This window comes from Carya illinoinensis, chromosome 5 (genome assembly GCF_018687715.1).
Source record: "Carya illinoinensis cultivar Pawnee chromosome 5, C.illinoinensisPawnee_v1, whole genome shotgun sequence".
Lineage (NCBI taxonomy): Eukaryota > Viridiplantae > Streptophyta > Magnoliopsida > Fagales > Juglandaceae > Carya > Carya illinoinensis.
The window spans coordinates 4,299,138-4,318,389 of record NC_056756.1 but is presented as its reverse complement, the minus strand read 5'-3'; the positions used below and the strand labels follow the sequence as shown (position 1 = coordinate 4,318,389).

At 32.5% G+C, this 19,252-nt stretch overlaps 1 protein-coding gene and 1 long non-coding RNA gene across 3 annotated transcripts; one reads left to right on the top strand and one right to left on the bottom strand.

Moving 5' to 3' along the window:
- Positions 1-1,042: 1,042 nt before the first annotated feature.
- LOC122310645 (tubby-like F-box protein 8) lies at positions 1,043-6,431 on the top strand. Of its 2 annotated transcripts, XM_043124730.1 has the most exons (7): positions 1,043-1,343; positions 1,531-1,611; positions 1,739-1,780; positions 2,328-2,798; positions 2,991-3,078; positions 3,908-4,040; positions 5,364-6,431. In XM_043124730.1, the coding sequence occupies exons 4-7, from the start codon at positions 2,451-2,453 to the stop codon at positions 6,070-6,072; spliced, it is 1,278 nt and encodes a 425-aa protein (XP_042980664.1). In that variant the 5' UTR covers positions 1,043-1,343; positions 1,531-1,611; positions 1,739-1,780; positions 2,328-2,450; the 3' UTR covers positions 6,073-6,431. The 2 variants fall into 2 exon arrangements, with proteins under 2 accessions (XP_042980664.1, XP_042980663.1); XM_043124729.1 differs by lacking the exon at positions 1,739-1,780.
- Positions 6,432-10,461: 4,030 nt separating this feature from the next.
- Positions 10,462-11,460, bottom strand: LOC122308977. Its single transcript, XR_006242302.1, has 3 exons — positions 11,162-11,460; positions 10,905-10,955; positions 10,462-10,718 (listed from the first exon to the last, which is right to left on the bottom strand). It is a non-coding gene; the product is annotated as an uncharacterized LOC122308977 (long non-coding RNA).
- Between the last annotated feature and the right edge of the window lie 7,792 nt (positions 11,461-19,252).

The following is a 19,252-nucleotide window of genomic DNA, read 5'->3' as shown; positions in this document are numbered from 1 at the left end:
GCACTGTGAATGGGAATGAGTGGAGTTTGACTGTAAATGAAGATGGAGGAAGCACCATACCATTTCCTGTCAACTTTTAAGTTGCATACCAAATTCTAACACCAAACTCCACCTTCCCCACTACACAACTCGCTAGTAGGGTTCATAAGATATTTGTTGGGCAACTCACACCATGACCATCCCCTTCCATTATTTCAATCCATTTTAATTTCAATTTTACAGCAAAAATATAAATACTAATAATACGGTAGAATTTAAAATGCATTAGAAATTAAACTCGAGAGATCAAAATTTAAAATATAACACGATGAAAAATTTAACTGAGCAGTCATATATAACACACCTATTAAGAAAATAATAAAAATAGGCACATGATTTGGTATATGGATTATGAGCAAAAGAACTCTATAATTAAAAAAAAAAGGATTAAAGCTGCATTTTATTATTTTAATAACATTAAAAGTCAAATCGGTGAATATTATCTCTAATATGGTAATATGTATCTATTGACTCTTATGCACCGCATTTTTTAAAAAAAAATTGTCTAATTTATCTCACTGTATTTATATCTTTAACAAAGATTAATTATGTAGCAATCGAGTGAAGTAATGACACGACAATGATATAATTTTTTAATTAAAAATTTTGTATTTAGTTTAAAGGTTAATAATAATAATAAAAGAAAATTAAGAGATATTTATAGATAGAAAAAAAAAAGGAAGAAAAAGTCAAGAGCGGATAGAGAGAGAGGAATAAACACAGCACAGCTAGCACAGAAGTCTGAGCAGTAGTTGCGCTGCAACTTCCGTCAGTGAGAGGATAACAGTGTAAAGACACATGAAAAGGTCAAAAAGGCTGTTCGGTCGTCATCTGGAGTTGTTGCTGTTAATGCTCTCCCAAATTAATTATATTATAAAATTCCCTGCCAAATATAAGAATCATTAACCCCAAAACTAGGATCCAAAAAAAAAAAAATTAACCCCAAAACTAAACATATATAATTTCTATGAGTATGTAAAAATGAATGAATATTAATCTTATGAAGAGAAACCCATTTCCAGAAAAACAAAACACATTATTAAATTCATACCATTTAGTTTTTTATTTTTAATCTGTGGGTCTTGTCGTGAACTAAATTTAATGTGGGCTTGGAGTCCGGAAGAGAGAGAGAGAAGAAAGAGAGAGGTGAAGACCTAAAAGAAGTTGAGTCGGAGGAAAGAGAGGCGGTGTTACATTAATTGACCTGCAATTTTCCCTTGTGGTCTGGTGGATCGCTGATGTAAAATCAGAGAGAAAAAAGTTTACGTTTTTTTATATCTTCGTGGAGATGCTTAAGCTTTTAGGTACAGATCTCTGCCATTTCGGTTCCATCCACTTTCAAATCTCAGCTACTGCTTTAATTTCAGATTTTCCACTCGGTTTTCTTAGGAAAGTGCCAGAGAAAACTTGGGTCTTGGGCGTCTTCTTTTATCTACTATAGGATTTTTTTTTTTTTAATTTTTATTTTGCGTAACGTGTTGTGCCTTGCAGATCTTTGATGGCGTGTAATTAAGTTAGGGAGCTCTGCTTTGATCGGTCTTAGTTTTCTACTTGTCTGTGATTCCCAAGCGGGTTAGCGCTCTCTCTCTCTCTGCTTTCCCTTTTCGTATATTTAGAAGCATGGGGCAAGTCTTTGCTTCTGGGATTTGTGAGCTGCTTTTACTTATTTTTCTCTTCTTTCTTTTTTGCATGTAATTAGGAACTTTGTGTCCATTACGCCACTCGCTGTTATTAGATATAGGTATACAGTATGATCTGAGATTTAAATTCCAAAGTTTGTTATCTTGATGAACATGTTATTGTTTTCACGTTTCAGTGATATTTCATTCTGGGTATGGGTTTGTAACATGAGATTAATTGAACAAAGGAATGTTTTCTGTTTCTTTTTCTTGATTTGGAGTTCTCTTGTGCCGTCAATGAGAGATTTTGCCTTTAAAAATCGTTTATTGCTTGGTTTCGGCTTAGATTTATTCTCTTAAGAAGGATTTTACATACTTTTACATAATATATTTAACTGGGTCAATTATATTCTATAGATCGTTAGAAAGCAAGTCTAGGTCCTTTTATTTTATTTTTTTTATTTTTTATTTTTTATTTTTTAAATGAAACTCAGTTAGCTTTTTGGTGGAACATGATGTTTAAGAACGTCGAAAGGTTGCTACCAAGTAAAGCTTGGCTATTTGGAAAACTTTTTAAACCATGTGAAGCTACCTTTATTCTTACCGCCCCTTTTTCTTTTCTCTTTTGGTGTCTTTCCTAATTTATATCTATCTGATCCTTTTTGACAGGATTTCTGGCGGGAACTGACACACTCTTTTAAGCAGCTGTTTTGACATGATAATTGGAATATAATCTATCACAGCATTTCTTGAGAGATTTGATATTATTTCATAGCGTGATCCTCCGGTAGAATGTCATTCCGTAGTATAGTTCGTGATGTGAGAGATGGTTTTGGGAGCTTATCTAGGCGAGGTTTTGAAGTCCGGCTAACCGGCCATCACAGAGGCAAATCTCATGGTTCATTTCATGATTTGCATGATCACCCCGTCATAGTTCAGAATAGCCGTTGGGCTAGCCTACCCCCTGAGCTACTATATGACGTAATTAGGAGGTTGGAGGAGAGTGAGAGCACATGGCCATCTCGTAAGCATGTTGTCGCATGTGCAGCAGTTTGCCGGTCTTGGAGGTTTATGTGCAAAGATATTGTCAAGAGTCCTGAGTTCTGTGGGAAACTTACCTTCCCAGTGTCCCTGAAGCAGGTTGGTTCTATTATATATTATTTTGCACAGTGACTTCATTATTAGTGGTTTTTCTTTTTAACTCTAGTGGCAGATGGAACATATGTTACCGGGATTCTATGTTTGTGGCATCTATGTTTGGAATATGAGTTCATTGAAACAAATGAATATCTAGGGTGCCATGGACTGATTCTTCTTTGTTTGAATTTTCAGCCAGGGCCGCGTGATGGAGCTGTTCAGTGTTTCATAAAAAGGGATAAATCTAACTTAACATATCACCTTTTTCTGTGTCTTAGCCCAGGTAAGCACCCTTACTAATAGTTAAGTTGCCTGCAATTTCTCATTGGATTTTTTAATTCATCATACCTATTTGATTATGTATATATTAGGCGAAAAGAACAAATGCTTTTAAAGTCTTCCAGTTAAATTATGGTCATTGATTTGGTTGTGTATTTCCTGTTGGATTGCATAGTCACGATCCTATTATTATCAAGAATTTTATGGGCTGTGTACATGATGACACATCATGCTTGTCATGAAAGGTAAACAATGGTTGAATAATGTTACTTATAGTAGCAACAGAAGGAACATAACAAATATGCCTCATTGAGGATTGTGCTTTCTAAACTTGCGTTCTACTGTGTTCAGTGCAGATGTGTTGACCATAACTTGGAAATGTGGATTATAACAAATTTGTCAAGAACAAATGAGTTGAGAAGATTGAGATTGACTTTAGATTTTTATAATGTTTCTTCAGTTAGTCCATAGAACTAATGTCATCATTAAGTATAAGTTGTTTATAAGTTTATTCCATTTTATTTATGTATTTATTCATGCGTTTTGTTATGGCCTTATAGACGACAGCGTGTCCTATGATCATCCTGTTTTGCTGATGTGGCAATGCTCATTAGCCTTTGGACCGGCACTTGTTTTAAAAAAAGAAAAAAATGCAATAGCTGATTGGCGATGCCATGTCAGCGTAGTGAGATGAGAGAAGGATGAGGATATAGTTTTTAGCATTTCTCTTTATTTATTGGTTCTCATGGATTAGCTTGCTTGAATGGTTCTCACGTATACACTCTTTTCCTTGTATAAACTGGCAATTTAATACCATTACTCTGTTCTTGCAGCTTTGCTGGTTGAAAATGGTAAATTCCTTCTTTCAGCAAAGAGGACTCGAAGAACCACATGCACAGAGTATGTTATCTCTATGGATGCTGATAACATTTCAAGATCAAGTAGCACTTATATTGGGAAGCTGAGGTAAGAAATGGTGTGGAAAGGTTCAAAACTATTTATTATTATGTTCATAAAATACTCACGAATGCACACCTTATTGATCTAGGACCATCTTTCAATTCCTGAAGAGGAAATAACAGATGTTCAATTTGATGCCTCTTTAAGCATGGCATTAGTCATCTCTTCAAACAAACTGGATGATGGCTGCATTCTGAACTAAGCTGAACTAAGAAGTCTTTATTTTTTCCACTAGGAAAAATTAACATTTTGCTAATGACTTGCCATAAACATTCCTCCGTTGGAAGAATATTAGCCGCATCATAATATGGTAAATCTTCTTTGAAGAGTTAAAGGGAAGGTTATTCTAGAGTTAAGAGTCAGACCATGCTTGTATGTAGTCAGTAGGGAGACCCTTCAATAATAGACCTATGTCCATATAGAAACAATAACGTATCAATACTATGGAAAAGACCTCTTATTTATCAAATGTATACTAATTTCTTGGTTACTGTTGACTAACTATCAAAGACCTCTAGGATACAAGCGTTCAAGTAATGAACAGGAATTAAAGTGTAAATGAAGACATGGGGAAAAGAAATATGATGCATGTTCTGCTGTAGTGTAGTTTTGAGAATGCTTAGTGGTTGCGATGTCGGGGTATGAGTAGGATATTTCACGATTTTTTAAAACACAATAACTTGTAAAAGGTTTGAGTTCAAGTTGCTGTGGCTGGTTCATACGCAACTCAATAACTTTTAATGAGATCAGCATCATGATAATGTCACCGTGTCACCGCATCATGATTACCATGAAGAGATCGTGTAATAAAATGGTGACATTTTTTTCACCCTTAATGGTAATCACACACAAAACTTCAATTTTGGTTTGGATGATATCTAATCCAGTCCATAAACTGATGTTTTCTGAATATTTTTTTTGTTCAAATTAAAAAAAATATATTAAAAGTCAAAACATTTTATAGGTGAGATCGTTCTTAATTTATGATCATCTTGATATCTAGCATGGAGGATATGGGGATACAATGGAATATGATGGTGGTTTTATTATTTAGAAATCTTCGCAATGACTCTGTGTTCCTGGCGTATGTGTCTGTATGTGCATATCCTCATGTGAGGATTCTTAGTCTATATCTTCTAACTGATAGCTGTTATGTTTTCTTTGTTTTTTAATCTGAAAAATAATTCTTTGCTTGCTGATGCACAATTTTACTATTCCCTTGTATATTTACAAGAGGCTTTAATTGGTTCTTATAAAACACTTCTTTCTTTTTCTTTGAATTACAATATTTACTCAAAGACATTAGGTAAACTTTGCTTCATTTTCCAGATCCAACTTTCTTGGCACAAAATTCATAATATATGATACACAACCGCCATTCACTTCCGCTCACATTCCCCCGCCTGGGCGGACAAGCCGTAGATTTTATTCTAAAAAAGTCTCCCCAAAGGTTCCAACAGGAAGCTACAACATTGCCCAGGTAACATATGAGTTAAATGTTCTGGGAACACGGGGCCCACGAAGGATGCATTGCATCATGCATTCAATCCCAGCCTCAGCCCTTGATGCCGGTGGCACTGTCCCTGGCCAACCAGATCTGCTTCCCCGCTCTATTGAGGACTCATTCCGGAGCATTTCCTTCTCAAAGTCCCTTGATCACTCCGTTGATTTCAGTAGCTCACGATTTTCTGAAATTGGTGGGCCCCATGATGATGAAGAAGATGGCAAACTTAGACCATTGGTTCTGAAAAACAAGCCCCCTAGATGGCATGAACAATTACAGTGTTGGTGCTTGAATTTCCGTGGGCGGGTAACTGTTGCATCTGTTAAAAACTTCCAGTTGATTGCTGCTACACAGCCTGCTGCTGGTGCACCAACACCATCTCAACCAGCCCCACCAGAGCATGATAAGATAATTCTGCAGTTTGGTAAAGTTGGTAAAGACATGTTCACCATGGATTATCGTTATCCTCTATCTGCGTTTCAGGCTTTTGCAATTTGCTTGAGCAGCTTTGATACCAAATTGGCTTGTGAATAGAAAAAGCATAGACTGAAGGGTGGTAAAAAAAGCATAACACTATAATGACGATCTTTTTCTCCTCATATCCTCTGCCCGTTTCTCGTTCTTCTGCCGCTCCTTCTACTGTCACTAGGATAGGAAATTGCTGTTGTCAATGTTACTCTGTTGTTGTAAAACTGATTCGTAATTGTGTTGCTGTCCTGCTAATTGGGCCTTACAGCATTGTGAAAAACTCTTTGTACCTTCCTTCCATCATGTCAGCTCTATTCAGGTACGAATATCAACTGCAAATAATGTTGGACATTCATCGTATTGCTTTTGGTGCCTATATGCACTACTTAAAGATGCTTCTCGAGGAATGAAGCCTCGCTTTTGTACTTTTTTGGATACGTCTCAAAACTAGGAAGAAAATATCAATCTGCTTTCGTTTCCTCCCTGCATTGTAAATAGAGGGCCCAAGTATAAAGACATGAAACGGCGAGAACATGGTTGTGTAGCCTAGATTACAACAGAAATGACGGACGTGGTTAGAACTTAACATGGCAGTGGCACGGGTACTGTGATACGTCGATTTGATGGCAAAATAATGCTGGTGGTTCATCTGTTTCTATCTACAAAGATCAAAGACCAAGCCCGAAGGCCCTGAACCATGATTGAAAATTCTTGGGTCTTCAGCAACCGTGAAAATTCATTCTTTGGATTGCTTTCAAACTAAAACTGAACCATGTACTCTTTCAATTTTGTCAAACATTTACTTGATTACATCTCAAGCACGGAAAGGATGATAAGCTTACCAAACTTTCAAAAGACAGCTCAGGAGGTAGTGTTCTCGATTAAATAACATGCTGTTGGGTTCGACTGTCGGACTATTCATAACACATCTTTATAAAGAAATTAACGAATCCTCAGGTTTAAACGGGTGATTAATATTAATGTTAATATCATACGTGGAATATATATCCCATGCAAATTTGCAATCGCACGGTCATCTGCGATAGGTAATACCATTAGGCTGAGTAATGATACTTATTATTTTACTTCTCACTATCTCATAATATAGTATTAGATGATATTTTATAAGAGAAATGTAATAAATTATCTTAAATCATTTAATACCACATCATGAGATAATGAGATAATGATGAAAAAAATGATGATTAATAGATTTTTTCTTAGGTTATTATTCTTTACTATTAAGGGTTGTGTAAATGTCTTGTACAAAAAGAGTAAGATTTATTATTAAAAAATTAATTTATATATATCTTATATTTATTTATTTTCATATATATATATATATAACGCTTACGTATTTTAAGACTATAAATATAATTTATCACATTAGAAATATTATGAAATGTTGCGAATATTTGCGCTTGAACGCAAAATTCAAATGCAGAGGATTTTTTTTTTTAAATATTTTCATTATTCAATTAAATTGAGATGCCGTTTGGATAATGAATTGAGATGAAATGGGTTGAGATAAAAATTAAAAATTGAAAAAAATATTATTAAAATATTATTTTTAATACTATTATTATTTTGAGATTTAAAAAATTAAATTATTTATTATATCTTATATGAAATTTTTTAAAAAAATATAATAATAAGATAAATCACGTGTAACCGGTGCCTGATTCTCTCTCATTTGGTCTCGATGCTCGACCAAGGCGAGTGGCTCAGGTCCTTCGCTTGGTTTTCAAGATCCACCATTTGTGAAATGGATGTGGTTACACCTTTTTGTCCTGAGTAATGCTACACATCATCTCACACCACACACTTTATAGATTAAAATATTATTTTTTATTTCATTTTATTCTTATTAAACTAATTGAATTATTCTATTTATCATCCACACAATATATATTTATCATAGAAAAAATGAAAAATAAAATAAAATAAGTGTGATGTGTAAAGTGTGAGGATGACAAGAAGAATTTTTCTTTTATCCTCATACGAAGATCTCTATACGCTGTTACTCATTGTTGGAATCTCTATACATATATGTTTTATCCCGAGTAATTTGATTGTAAGGTATTTCGTTTGTATTTTGTAAAGTCGCGCATTTATCTGCATATTAATATTAATTTTTTTATATTTAAAATTTAAATTAATATTCTTTTTAATAAAATTTATTTTTTAACCAATAACAAAAAATTAATTTACATATTAATACGTAATTATGATTTAATTTGTTGGTTCTATCATCGAATCTGTTTTGAGTATTGACTTCTCGTGCCATCTCAAACTTCTTGATCTGAGTGTCAAGATTTTTTCGATCTCAGTGATCGGAGTTAATGGGTTTCGGTCCGATTCATCCGGTCGTAACTAAAGCTAGGTTTTTGAGATTTCTTGTATATGGGATCTGGCTCAGATAAAATTGGTTAAAAATCTTGATTTGGTTGACGTAACTATGCTGAGATTTACCGATAACCTTCTGCGTTCGTTCGGATTGTCAATTGAATAATAATGATGGGTTTTGAAAGTTGGTGGATTTTGGTTTTGGATTTGTAGATTCGCCTTTTTCCCGAATATTGTGACAATTTCCTCCACCGATAAACCAGGTTCTTCTTCGCCCTTGGCCTCATTTGGCCGTTCGATTTGGAGTATAAGGCGAGAACAGGTTCCCTCCCTGGAATCAAGTCACGAACTCAGTGCCCAGGAATCTGAGCTTGAATTGTTATAGAAACAGGTTAGAGACCGCTTCCATGACCTTTCAGAAGTTAGTGCCGATGAGTTGCTCTCAATTGCGTGGATACGGAAGCTTTTGGACGTCCTTGTCTGCTGCCAGGAGGAATTTAGGATTATGTTGGTGAAAAACAGAGTATGGGTCTCAAAGCCGCCTCTGGACAGACTGGTTGCTGAATTCTTTGAAAGGAGTGTGAAGTCGCTTGAGATCGGTAACGCAACTCGTAATGGGATTGAGAATGTTCGTTTGTGGCAGAAGCATTTGGAGATAGTTGTGTGCGCTTTGGAATCTCGCCAGAGGGCATTGGGTGAAGGCCAGTTTAGGCTTTTAAGAAAGGCTTTGATGGATCTAGCACTCGTAATGCTGGACGAGAATGACTCTAGTTCGGTGTTTTGACACAGAAATCGGTCATTTGGGCGTCATAATACAAGCAAGGGTCATCATCGTCGTCACTCCTCCTCCTCTGGGGCTCGGTCTCTTGCATGGAGCGCGTCTCATTCTTGGTCTGCAGCTAAGCAACTCCAATCGATTGCCAACAACTTGATCCCACCTCGGGGGAATGAGATTGCAGCTACAAGTGGGCTCGCGGTCCCCATTTTCACCATGGGCTATGTGCTCATGTTTGCTTTATGGGTTCTTGCTGCCGCAATTCCCTGTCAGGATAGGGGTCTGAATATTCATTTTTCAATCCCCCGGCAATTCTCATGGAGAACTCCATTGCACTCGCTTCATGAGCGCATCCTAGAGGTATAAAAGAGGCGGGAGCGCCGGAACTCTAATGGTTGTTGAATGAGATTTGTCAAGTCGAGAGATAGGCACGCCACATGACTGACTTAGTAGATACGGTTCAGTTTCCATTGACGAAAGAACAGAAAATGGAGGTTGAGCAAGGGGTGCAGGAGTTGGCACTGATTTGCCAAGCTCTTAAAAGAGGGATTGGATCCATTGGAGTGCCAAGTGAGCCAAGTTTTCCGTAGCATTATTAATTGCAGAACTTGAGGGTCTCGAATTCTTGGGTAAAGTAAACAGTTTGGAGTCGCTCAGACTGGTGAATGGCCAGCTGGGATATTGAAATGTTCATTTTTGCACATATCTTACTTGTTTAGATATTGCCTCCCTTTCGCGAGGAGGAAGAATGGCTGGCTGTGGCCAACAACGATAAACGATAAGCAGGTGGGTTTCTTGTATTGAATTTCTTCTATACTATATGAAAAGAACGTGATATTTGTAGGTCCGGAGATTTTTTTGGCCTTACGGTAGTGCTCTGCGTCTTATTTTGATATAATTTCTTCTATATCGCTTCTCTGGGTTAGTTGTATCCATCTAGTGTCACACATGGCTTAAGTGCAAGTGTAATTATGTGTATGGATTCTTGAACATCCTCCGGTTTACAAGATACGATTAAAATGTTGATGCATTCATGGGTCTATTTTTCTTCAGAATTGGACCATCCATTTTGGTTAAACAATTGGAGATCTGTATTCCAAGTACCCTTTCAAATATCATCTGAAATTTTCATAGTGAAACAAAAGATGCCAACCCATATTTCTTTTTTTCTTTATAGCTAATTTTAACTGCAGTAGTGAGTCTATAAGTGAAATGGAATTGGGTAGATTCATGAAATTACTCCATTAAACGATGAAACCATGCTCCCATTCTATAGGTTAATAAACCTTCAATCCTTTGAAGTTTCAAGCTGAATCCCAATAAACTTGAGAGACTGTGTTAATATTCACCATTTATTCAATCAAAATTGCTGGTATAGAATCAAACTATTCAGAGATATGGGAATATACTAGTTCATGATGTATTTATTTTGCTCATAAATCATAAGGGACTTCTTTTATTCATACATAGAAAACGAGTGGACAAAACACAGAACCAACACTTGCATTGATCGTCGGTCTGCACCCACACAGCCTTGAGCTTCCTTTCCTTCGGAGATTTCATCCAAGATTGGCAGCCTCAGTACTGGAATCTGCACATTAACATAAGAAATACCAAATATGTTTCCTTTTCTTTTTTTGGATAATATATGCATGCTTTGGTAATGGACTACGATGAGGTATATTTCAAATCAACGGCCTTATGATAAATCTTAGGAATCGCATACATTAAACAAATTAAGCAAAGGGCAAAGGTACCAAGGAGATTGTGAGGTTACCTGGACTGCATTTAATCTGGCACTTGCGGTCACAACGCGCCATTAGTCTTGCTGCATAAGACACAATGTACCGACATAAATTATACGTTTCCGAACAACTATTCTAATAAGTCTATAGCACTATATCTTATCTTCTAAATTAAAATCCTTGCACCCAGGAAAAAAAAAAAAAAATCCTGTCTCACCCAAATAAAACCATAGTTTTTATTGCCAACAAAATACTGAGAAAAGAAGAAGAAGAAGCCAAAAGCAGTTACTATTGCTTTGAACGCAGCCGGTGGAGCAAGCATCGTAGCAGTCGAAAGCCGAGGGCTCAACAACGTCCATATGTGAAATGAAAACACAGAGAACCAACATCGCAACTACAATCTTCTTCATCATCATCACCACCGTACCACCTTAATTTCTCTCCCTTTTTTTATCTTGTTTTCCTTTCTGTTTCGCCTTACCCGATTAGATGCCTTATCTCATTCCCCTTTATAGAGGCAATGGTCGGGAAAATGACCATTTACTTTGCATGAACTTCAGCAATGCCATCCGAGTGAGATCGGTCAAACCCTTCGCCCTTTCTTTTTTAATGCGTTGTTGCAGGCTGCAGGCAGCCGCCGCCTTGGAATCTATCCGGACAATATAATTAATTAGAAAAAGAATGGCCATTGGATTTGAAAAGTGAAAACACTCTTATGACGTTTACACGTGCTTAGTAACTAGGCTGACAGGTTTCCGTTTCACAAAACACAAGGCACAATGGCACATGGCTTGTCGACGTGAGAAATATAATCAGGCCTGGGCTTGACTGTGATCGGCCTAGCCCGGAGATTCTCAGGATATAATGCAATAGGATATTAAGCTTATGCTTACGAGTTTTTTTAAAGGAATTAAATTAAAGAGTTTATGAAAAAGATCAGTTAATATATATATATATATATACTAGGAAATACAACGTCTTTTGGACGTTTGCTTAGTGGAGATTATAAATTTGGGTGTTAATTAAAGAAAATAATGAAAATAAAGAATTATATAACCTTTGACATTATGTTGATAAAATAAATATTAATAAAAAGAAATCTAAGAATTTTTGTTAGACCAAAAAACCATAAGTGTTAAATGCTGTGGAGATATGCTATAGAAGTTTAAAGCATTCTGGTTAGACAACCTTCTATATCATTTTGTAGAGTATGACAAGTATTACTACAATATTGGTATATAAATTTTTATAGATATCCATTTGAGTTTTTTTTTTTTAACACGTAAAAAAAATTTTAAAAAACTCAACACTGGAAATATATATAATGGCACAAATTATAATATATTTTGACACTTTTAACTATATCCAATAATCAAAAATACACTTATGATACTATAGTAAATAATAACACTAACTATGTAGTTAGACTAAAACCTATATGATTAATGGATTCGTGAAAACTTGTGAAAACTAAGTTTTCACGAGATTTCTAAATCTAATAGAAATTTCACAATTGAATTTCTAGCGGGCTGTTACAATCTTCCCTCTTAAAAAAAAGATTTCGTCCTCGAAATCGAAGTAAGTAAGAAATAACAAGTTAATGAATAGGTGTTGCTTACCAATCTGTTGTCTATTCCGTATATATCTAATTTTGAGATTATGTCATTTTTTTAACTCTCTTACTTTAACCATCAATTATATTATACTTCTTTCCACAAGGTTGGTCAAGTTGTATCGACATACTCTCTAAACCTAAACTTCAAGTAAATAATCTTCCGAAACTCTTTCTTAGAAAAATATAGGCAGTATTCTTTAAGCGTTCTTGTAAATACCATAGTTAGTAGAGAATTCATCAAAATTAAGCTGTTAACCTCTCTCTCTCTCTCTCTCTCTCTCTCTCTCTCTCTCTCTCTCTCTCTCTCTCTCTCTCTTTTTAACAAAAGCGGTGGCCTCTGTTTTAGACCAGACAACTTTGATCCGTAGGATTTTTACAGGTCTTTTGTAGCTGTCAGACGCCGTATAGCTATAACACTACATTGCTCTTCTGTAGTTGTCAGGCGCCACAGCTATGATACTATATCGCTCTTGTCTCTTGTAGAGAAATGCTTCACGAGAGATGATTCATCATAATTTTCTTTATAAAAGAGTTATTCAGTTCATCTTCTTTCGCATCTCATTTTCTTCACTTTTCTGAAATCAGTTTGCATTCTTACTCTGCAATCTCTTTTTGCTTTCTCATTTTGCAATGGCTCAGCAATCTTCTCATTACCAATATATGAGGTATTCTGCACCTCGTTCACCAGTTGTTTCTGCTTCTTCCGTAGGTGCTATAATGCAATCTAATAATGATCTGACTAATAAGTCAGATAATGAAATTATCTACGAGCTTGTGAGTCGCGGCACCCGATACTCATCAACCATTGTAGCATTTTCTCAGCGACTACAATCCAGGACTGGTGGGGTTGACAAACTCCACGAAAATATTTCTATCCTTCAGCGGCTTCTTCTGGAGTCCAACATAAAGATAGAAGCACTAAAGCGAGATAATAGAGATTTAAAATTTTTGCTTAAATCTTTTTTTCGAGTGGCTACTCTTTTAGATAGGAAAGATATGCAGATTTTTGAAGAGCAAGAGCGTTTAAAGATTGAGGCAAAAAGTCTCAAATTTCTGTAATTTTGCTTTGAGATAATAAAATAATATTTAACAAATATTCATATTTGTGTTTTTATCTTCTGGTAGATGTTTTATGTGCTCCATTTTATTTCTTTCAGAGATTTTCATATATATGATATGATCCAATGACTCATATAAATATGTATTTAATCATACATATCCAAACTCTCGGTAATTTTTAAGTTAATAAAAACCTCAAGGAGTTTTACTGGTCTAGGACTAACTTACTTCTTTATAATCGCAACAATCAGTCATCTTCCTAGGTGGTAAGCAACATCTCTTCCTTAACTTGTTATTTCTTACTTACTTCGATTTCGATGGATTTTATAGTGGGCTTTCCAAAGACTTCAGCTGGAAATAATACTATCTGGGTAATAGTTGATTGTCTGACAAGAAGTGGTCACTTCATACCCATCAAGAATACAGATTTTCTAAAAAGATTGACGAGAATTTATATAGCAGAGATTTTCAAATTGCATGAAGTGCCTAAGACGATCATGTTAGATAGAGACTCTCGTTTTAAGAGTCATATCCACAATTTTTGAATCCAGGTGAACATGCGAACCAATGAACAATCTCCTAAAAAAGATTTAAACAAGGCAAAAGACAACGCAACAAATCACCATTTGAAAAGTTAAAATAAATCTCAAAATGGGAAAGAAAGAAATGTGACATATCAGAAAGAAATCTCAAAATAAATCTTAAATATTTGCAAAAACAAAGTTAGACCATTGGAAAAGTAAAATACAGGTTAGAAAATAACCACACAAAGTACATTGTGAGTAAACAATTCTAAACTTCTAAATATTTAGAACAATATAATACCAAAACCAGACGTAACTACCATATTGAAATTAATAACCCAACAATAAAATCCAACAATTTCATGGGTCATTACATGTCCAATTCCACAAATTTCTTTACATACAAGTTAGTATCCTATTTATGTATATAATTATAACAGAGTTCAAAAGTAAACAAGCAAACTTAAAGTTTATATACAAGATAATGTCTCATTTAAGTATATAATTATACATATATGAACTATACATACATGCCAATGTTCTATTTAAAGGTATAATAATAAAAGTGATAAGTTTAACAAAAAGATATTTAGAGTATATATAGCGTAGCTTAATTTATAGATTCGACAGAGAGAACATTGAGCTTGTTCTGTCGTAATTGTCCATATTGATTCATCTCTGCGCGCAAGTGTATAATCCATTCTTTTTCTAAAATTGCACTTGCAATGTTTGCTAAATATGTTAGGTGTTCCTGTAATAATGAAAAAATATAGAACATAATGTAATATGTTTTTTTTGAATAAATTTATAAAGAGATTTATTACCTCGCCTGTGTGCTCTAATAGATGAACTGCTGTAAAATTCAGAATTTCTTCTGCCACCAATCCAAAGGCAACAACTGCTATGCATCCTGTGTCATCTTCTATTTCCAAATATACTCGAGAACTATAATTAATGAGAATATCATTATTGCATAATTTTTATAATTATTATTTTATATTTATTATGTAAAAAATGATAATTTAAAGTATTGAAATAAATTTTTTACCGTGGCTGTCCGATGCTCATATTTTTGCAATTGTATTACGAGAACTTTTCATTATAATCATATCCAGTCGCTTTATTGCAGTTGACACAGGAGATATAGTAGAACGGCTGATGCAAGTCGAGTAATAAAAATTTTGCTTTAACTATAAATGTTGATTTCTGCATTAAAAATAAAAAAATAAATTTCTAATATGAATGTAGCAATAAAGTGAATTTAAATAGAAAGAAATAATTTAGTTTTAAAAAAAAAAGTTATACCGTCATTACTTCTGTAGAATCTAAAATTTCAGCAATTTCAGAAATTTTTGTTATTGTCTGCATGGCATTACTTGAACTCGATCCTATTGATGTATTGAAACCCTTGGCAATGATTTCTTCTAATAATGCATCATTTTGGGTTGTCCTAAAAAATTATATTAATAATTAAAGCAATGTATGTAGTAAAAAAAAGTTACATTAATAATTAAAACGATGGTTGTAATAAAAAAATAATAATATATGTTAAAATTATACGATATTATTTTATAATGAATGAAACAATAAATAATTTAGATTTTATAAAATTAATTATTGAAATAATTTTTTAAAAAAGATAATTTACCATGTACGTAACGAAACCGAAGCTGCTAAAAGATGATCGATGGTAAACACGCTTGTCACTTGTGATGATAAAGATAGACCTGTATTATAAATATGTGTTAGCAAATATATAAATACATGATAAATAATTAACAAAAGTATTATTTTGAATGAAAAGTACCATTATAAGAACCAACTTTAATTCGCATTTCAAGAATTATTGGTTTTGTTGCAATGATGTTTGAAATTTGTTGACATTCGTCATGAACAAATTGAACCCACATTGTTAAAGTTAAAGGCTTCAGGCTATACCAATTAGAAATAGAATTAAGTTTGTAATAATAAAAATATTATAATGCATTAAATAAAAAACGCTATAAATGTAATTAGAGATGTATTTAAACCTCTCATCAATAAGTTGTATATCTTGAACTGTTGTCTTTCCATTAACAGCGTTGACTTCTCTGGATGACATCATTTGGATTGCAATAGCTAGAATCTCTGTTTCACCAAAATATTTTTTATTAGTTCATTGTGAAACAAAAGTATATAAATATATCTAATAATTATTTATATAGTTATTACCTATTTCAGAATCTGTATCCTTATAAGCATCAAGCTCATTAAAATGGATGATATTGTACTCTGGAGCCTTTAGCACTGGTTCGTCATCTTCAACATTTTCAATAATTGTCCTCGAATTGATGATCCATTGATATTCATGCGATTCGATTTTGTGTCTTAGATCTATTGCTTTGACATATGCATTGCCTATATAATAAGATTGAAAAACCTGCAATGTATTATCGCGCAGATTGATATCTTTACCAAATATGACTGCTTGTAAACGATTTCCCTATAAAAAAAATTGAAGAATTAATCAATTGGATTTAAAGAAATAAATATTTATATATCAATAGTAAATACAATATAATAAATACAATAAGAAAATATGTTTATAGATTGAAATGTATAAAATATAATAAATACAAAATGATTCATACATGAGGATCTATCAATGTGATGTTCTGATATTTTGTTATTGAGTTTCGTGCAATCCTTTTTGGAGATTTTTCTGCAACGAGCATTTTTACTTTCCAGTTTTTGGTAACTGGAATAATGTCTTTGATTGATGCATAAACGGTTCGCATATTTGCTGTTTTTACAAATTAGAAGATAGAGAAGTATTACTATATATATATTATAAACAGTATAATATAATTAAAAAAACAATAGAATGTATAAATGATAACAATATTTGAAAAACATTAACTGAGCAGACTAAAGAATATATTAAATATGACTATTTATATAGCATTATAATGAGTTTGTTATTTTCAAAAAATCTTTATACACAATATTTTTTGTACAATTTTTTTCATAGTTATCAATTGTAGTTGGTCTTATAAGAATTTTTACTGAATTGGCAGTTTTGGCTCTTGATAATGCTATATATAATTGTACATGAGAAAATATTGGTTCGGGTAAAGAGATAGGACATTCTGAGATTGTCTTTGCCTTCGCATTTCATTATACCGAAAATTTTTCAACTCAGCATATCTCTCTCTTTTTTTTCGATAGATTTCTTCTATTTTTTTGGTTTGATTGGATACTATACAATTTTTTCTTCGTGGATTGTTTTCACTCTCTTCTGGATTTATTCATAAAAGAATTTAGATAAAATAAAAAAAAATGGTGTTAATAATGTTTAACTATATTTTTGCATTTAATAATATTGTCTTACCAATCGGCATAAAGTTATGAAAAATTGTAAATTCTGTGTCGATTTTGGTGCGTAACTAAAAAAAATTGAACATAAAAAAATGAAAAAAATAAATATTAACATAACAATGATATAATATCATCAATTTATCCTAATTATAAGCGCACTTATATAAACATAAAAAAATTGAATAATATTTTTTCAAATGAGATAGAAAAGAACGTATCAGGAAGTGGAGCACAAACAGAGGAATAAAGTGGACACAACAAATTGATACCAACCAGATTGATGAAGAGCCAAACAAAAGCAAAAGCAACAAATCTGACAAAAAAAACATACATAAAGAAAAATTATTCTCATGATAAACAAAAAAGATGATATAAATAATTTCACTATTTACTAAAAAAAAAAACTTACAAGCAAAGAATTAATGTATTGAATGGAATTTATTATCAAACATATTTTTAACAAAATATATAAAACAAAAAAAATAAAAACGAATAAAAGGCTATAAAAAAACCACAAATAAATGGAAATGCTATTTTGTTTTATTTTTTTATTATAATGTTTGTGTTAATAAGTTAATGTTTATCAAATTTTTAAAAGTTTTCAAACAAATTTTGAAAATAACAAGACTAAATACTATATTTATGTATAAAAACTGAATAACCATAACTTTGAAGTAATTAATAAGCAAAATGATGTTTTACTATTAATTCCTAACAAACAGTTAATTATAAGAATTCATCAACTTTCTTATCATTATTGTTAGTTGATATAAATCTCTTGTTAATCCGTCTGGATCATTACTTTGTTACTTGATTTAAAAAAATGTTTATCATTTTTTGTTTACAGATAATTTATAAAAAGTTTCTATTTTATTTATACAAAAAAATAATATTTATAGTCGTGAATGTATAAATACTTTGCTACTTCTTAAAAACCTTAAAATTTTGTAAGTTATATTTTTCACCACAATTTTAAAATTGCACTAAGTTTATCATTTTTTTAGTTTATTTTTCTCTTGTATCATTACCATTCAAAGTACATCAAATTAATAAAAAAATTTATTATACTTATTTGAAATTATTAAAAACTATTTTTATTATAAAAAATGAAAAAAGTAAATATTAACATAACAATGATATCATATCATCAATTTATCCTAATTATAAGCGCACTTATATAAACATAAAAAAATTGAATAATATTTTTTCAAATGAGATAGAAAAGAACGTATCAGGAAGTGGAGCACAAACAGAAGAATAAACTGGACACAGCAAATTGATACCAACCAGATTGATGAAGAGCCAAACAAAAGCAAAAGCAACAAATCTGACAAAAAAAACAAACATAAAAAAAAAAAAAAAATTATTCTCATGATAAACAAAAAAGATGATATAAATAATTTCACTATTTACTAAAAAAAAAAACTTACAAGCAAAGAATTAATGTATTGAATGGAATTTATTATCAAACATATTTTTAATAAAATATATAAAACAAAAAAAATAAAAACAAATAAAAGGCTATAAAAAAACTCAATAACCATAACTTTGAAGTGATTAGTAAGCAAAATGATGTTTTACTATTAATTCCTAACAAACAGTTAATTATAAGAATTCATCAACTTTCTTATCATGATTGTTAGTTGATATAAATCTCTTGTTAATCCGCCTAAATCATTACTTTGTTACTTGATTTAAAAAAATGTTTAGCATTTTTCGTTTACAGATAATTTATAAAAAGTTTCTATTTTATTTATTCAAAAAAAAAATATTTATAGTCGTGAATGTATAAATACTTTACTACTTCTTAAAAAAAAGTACAAGC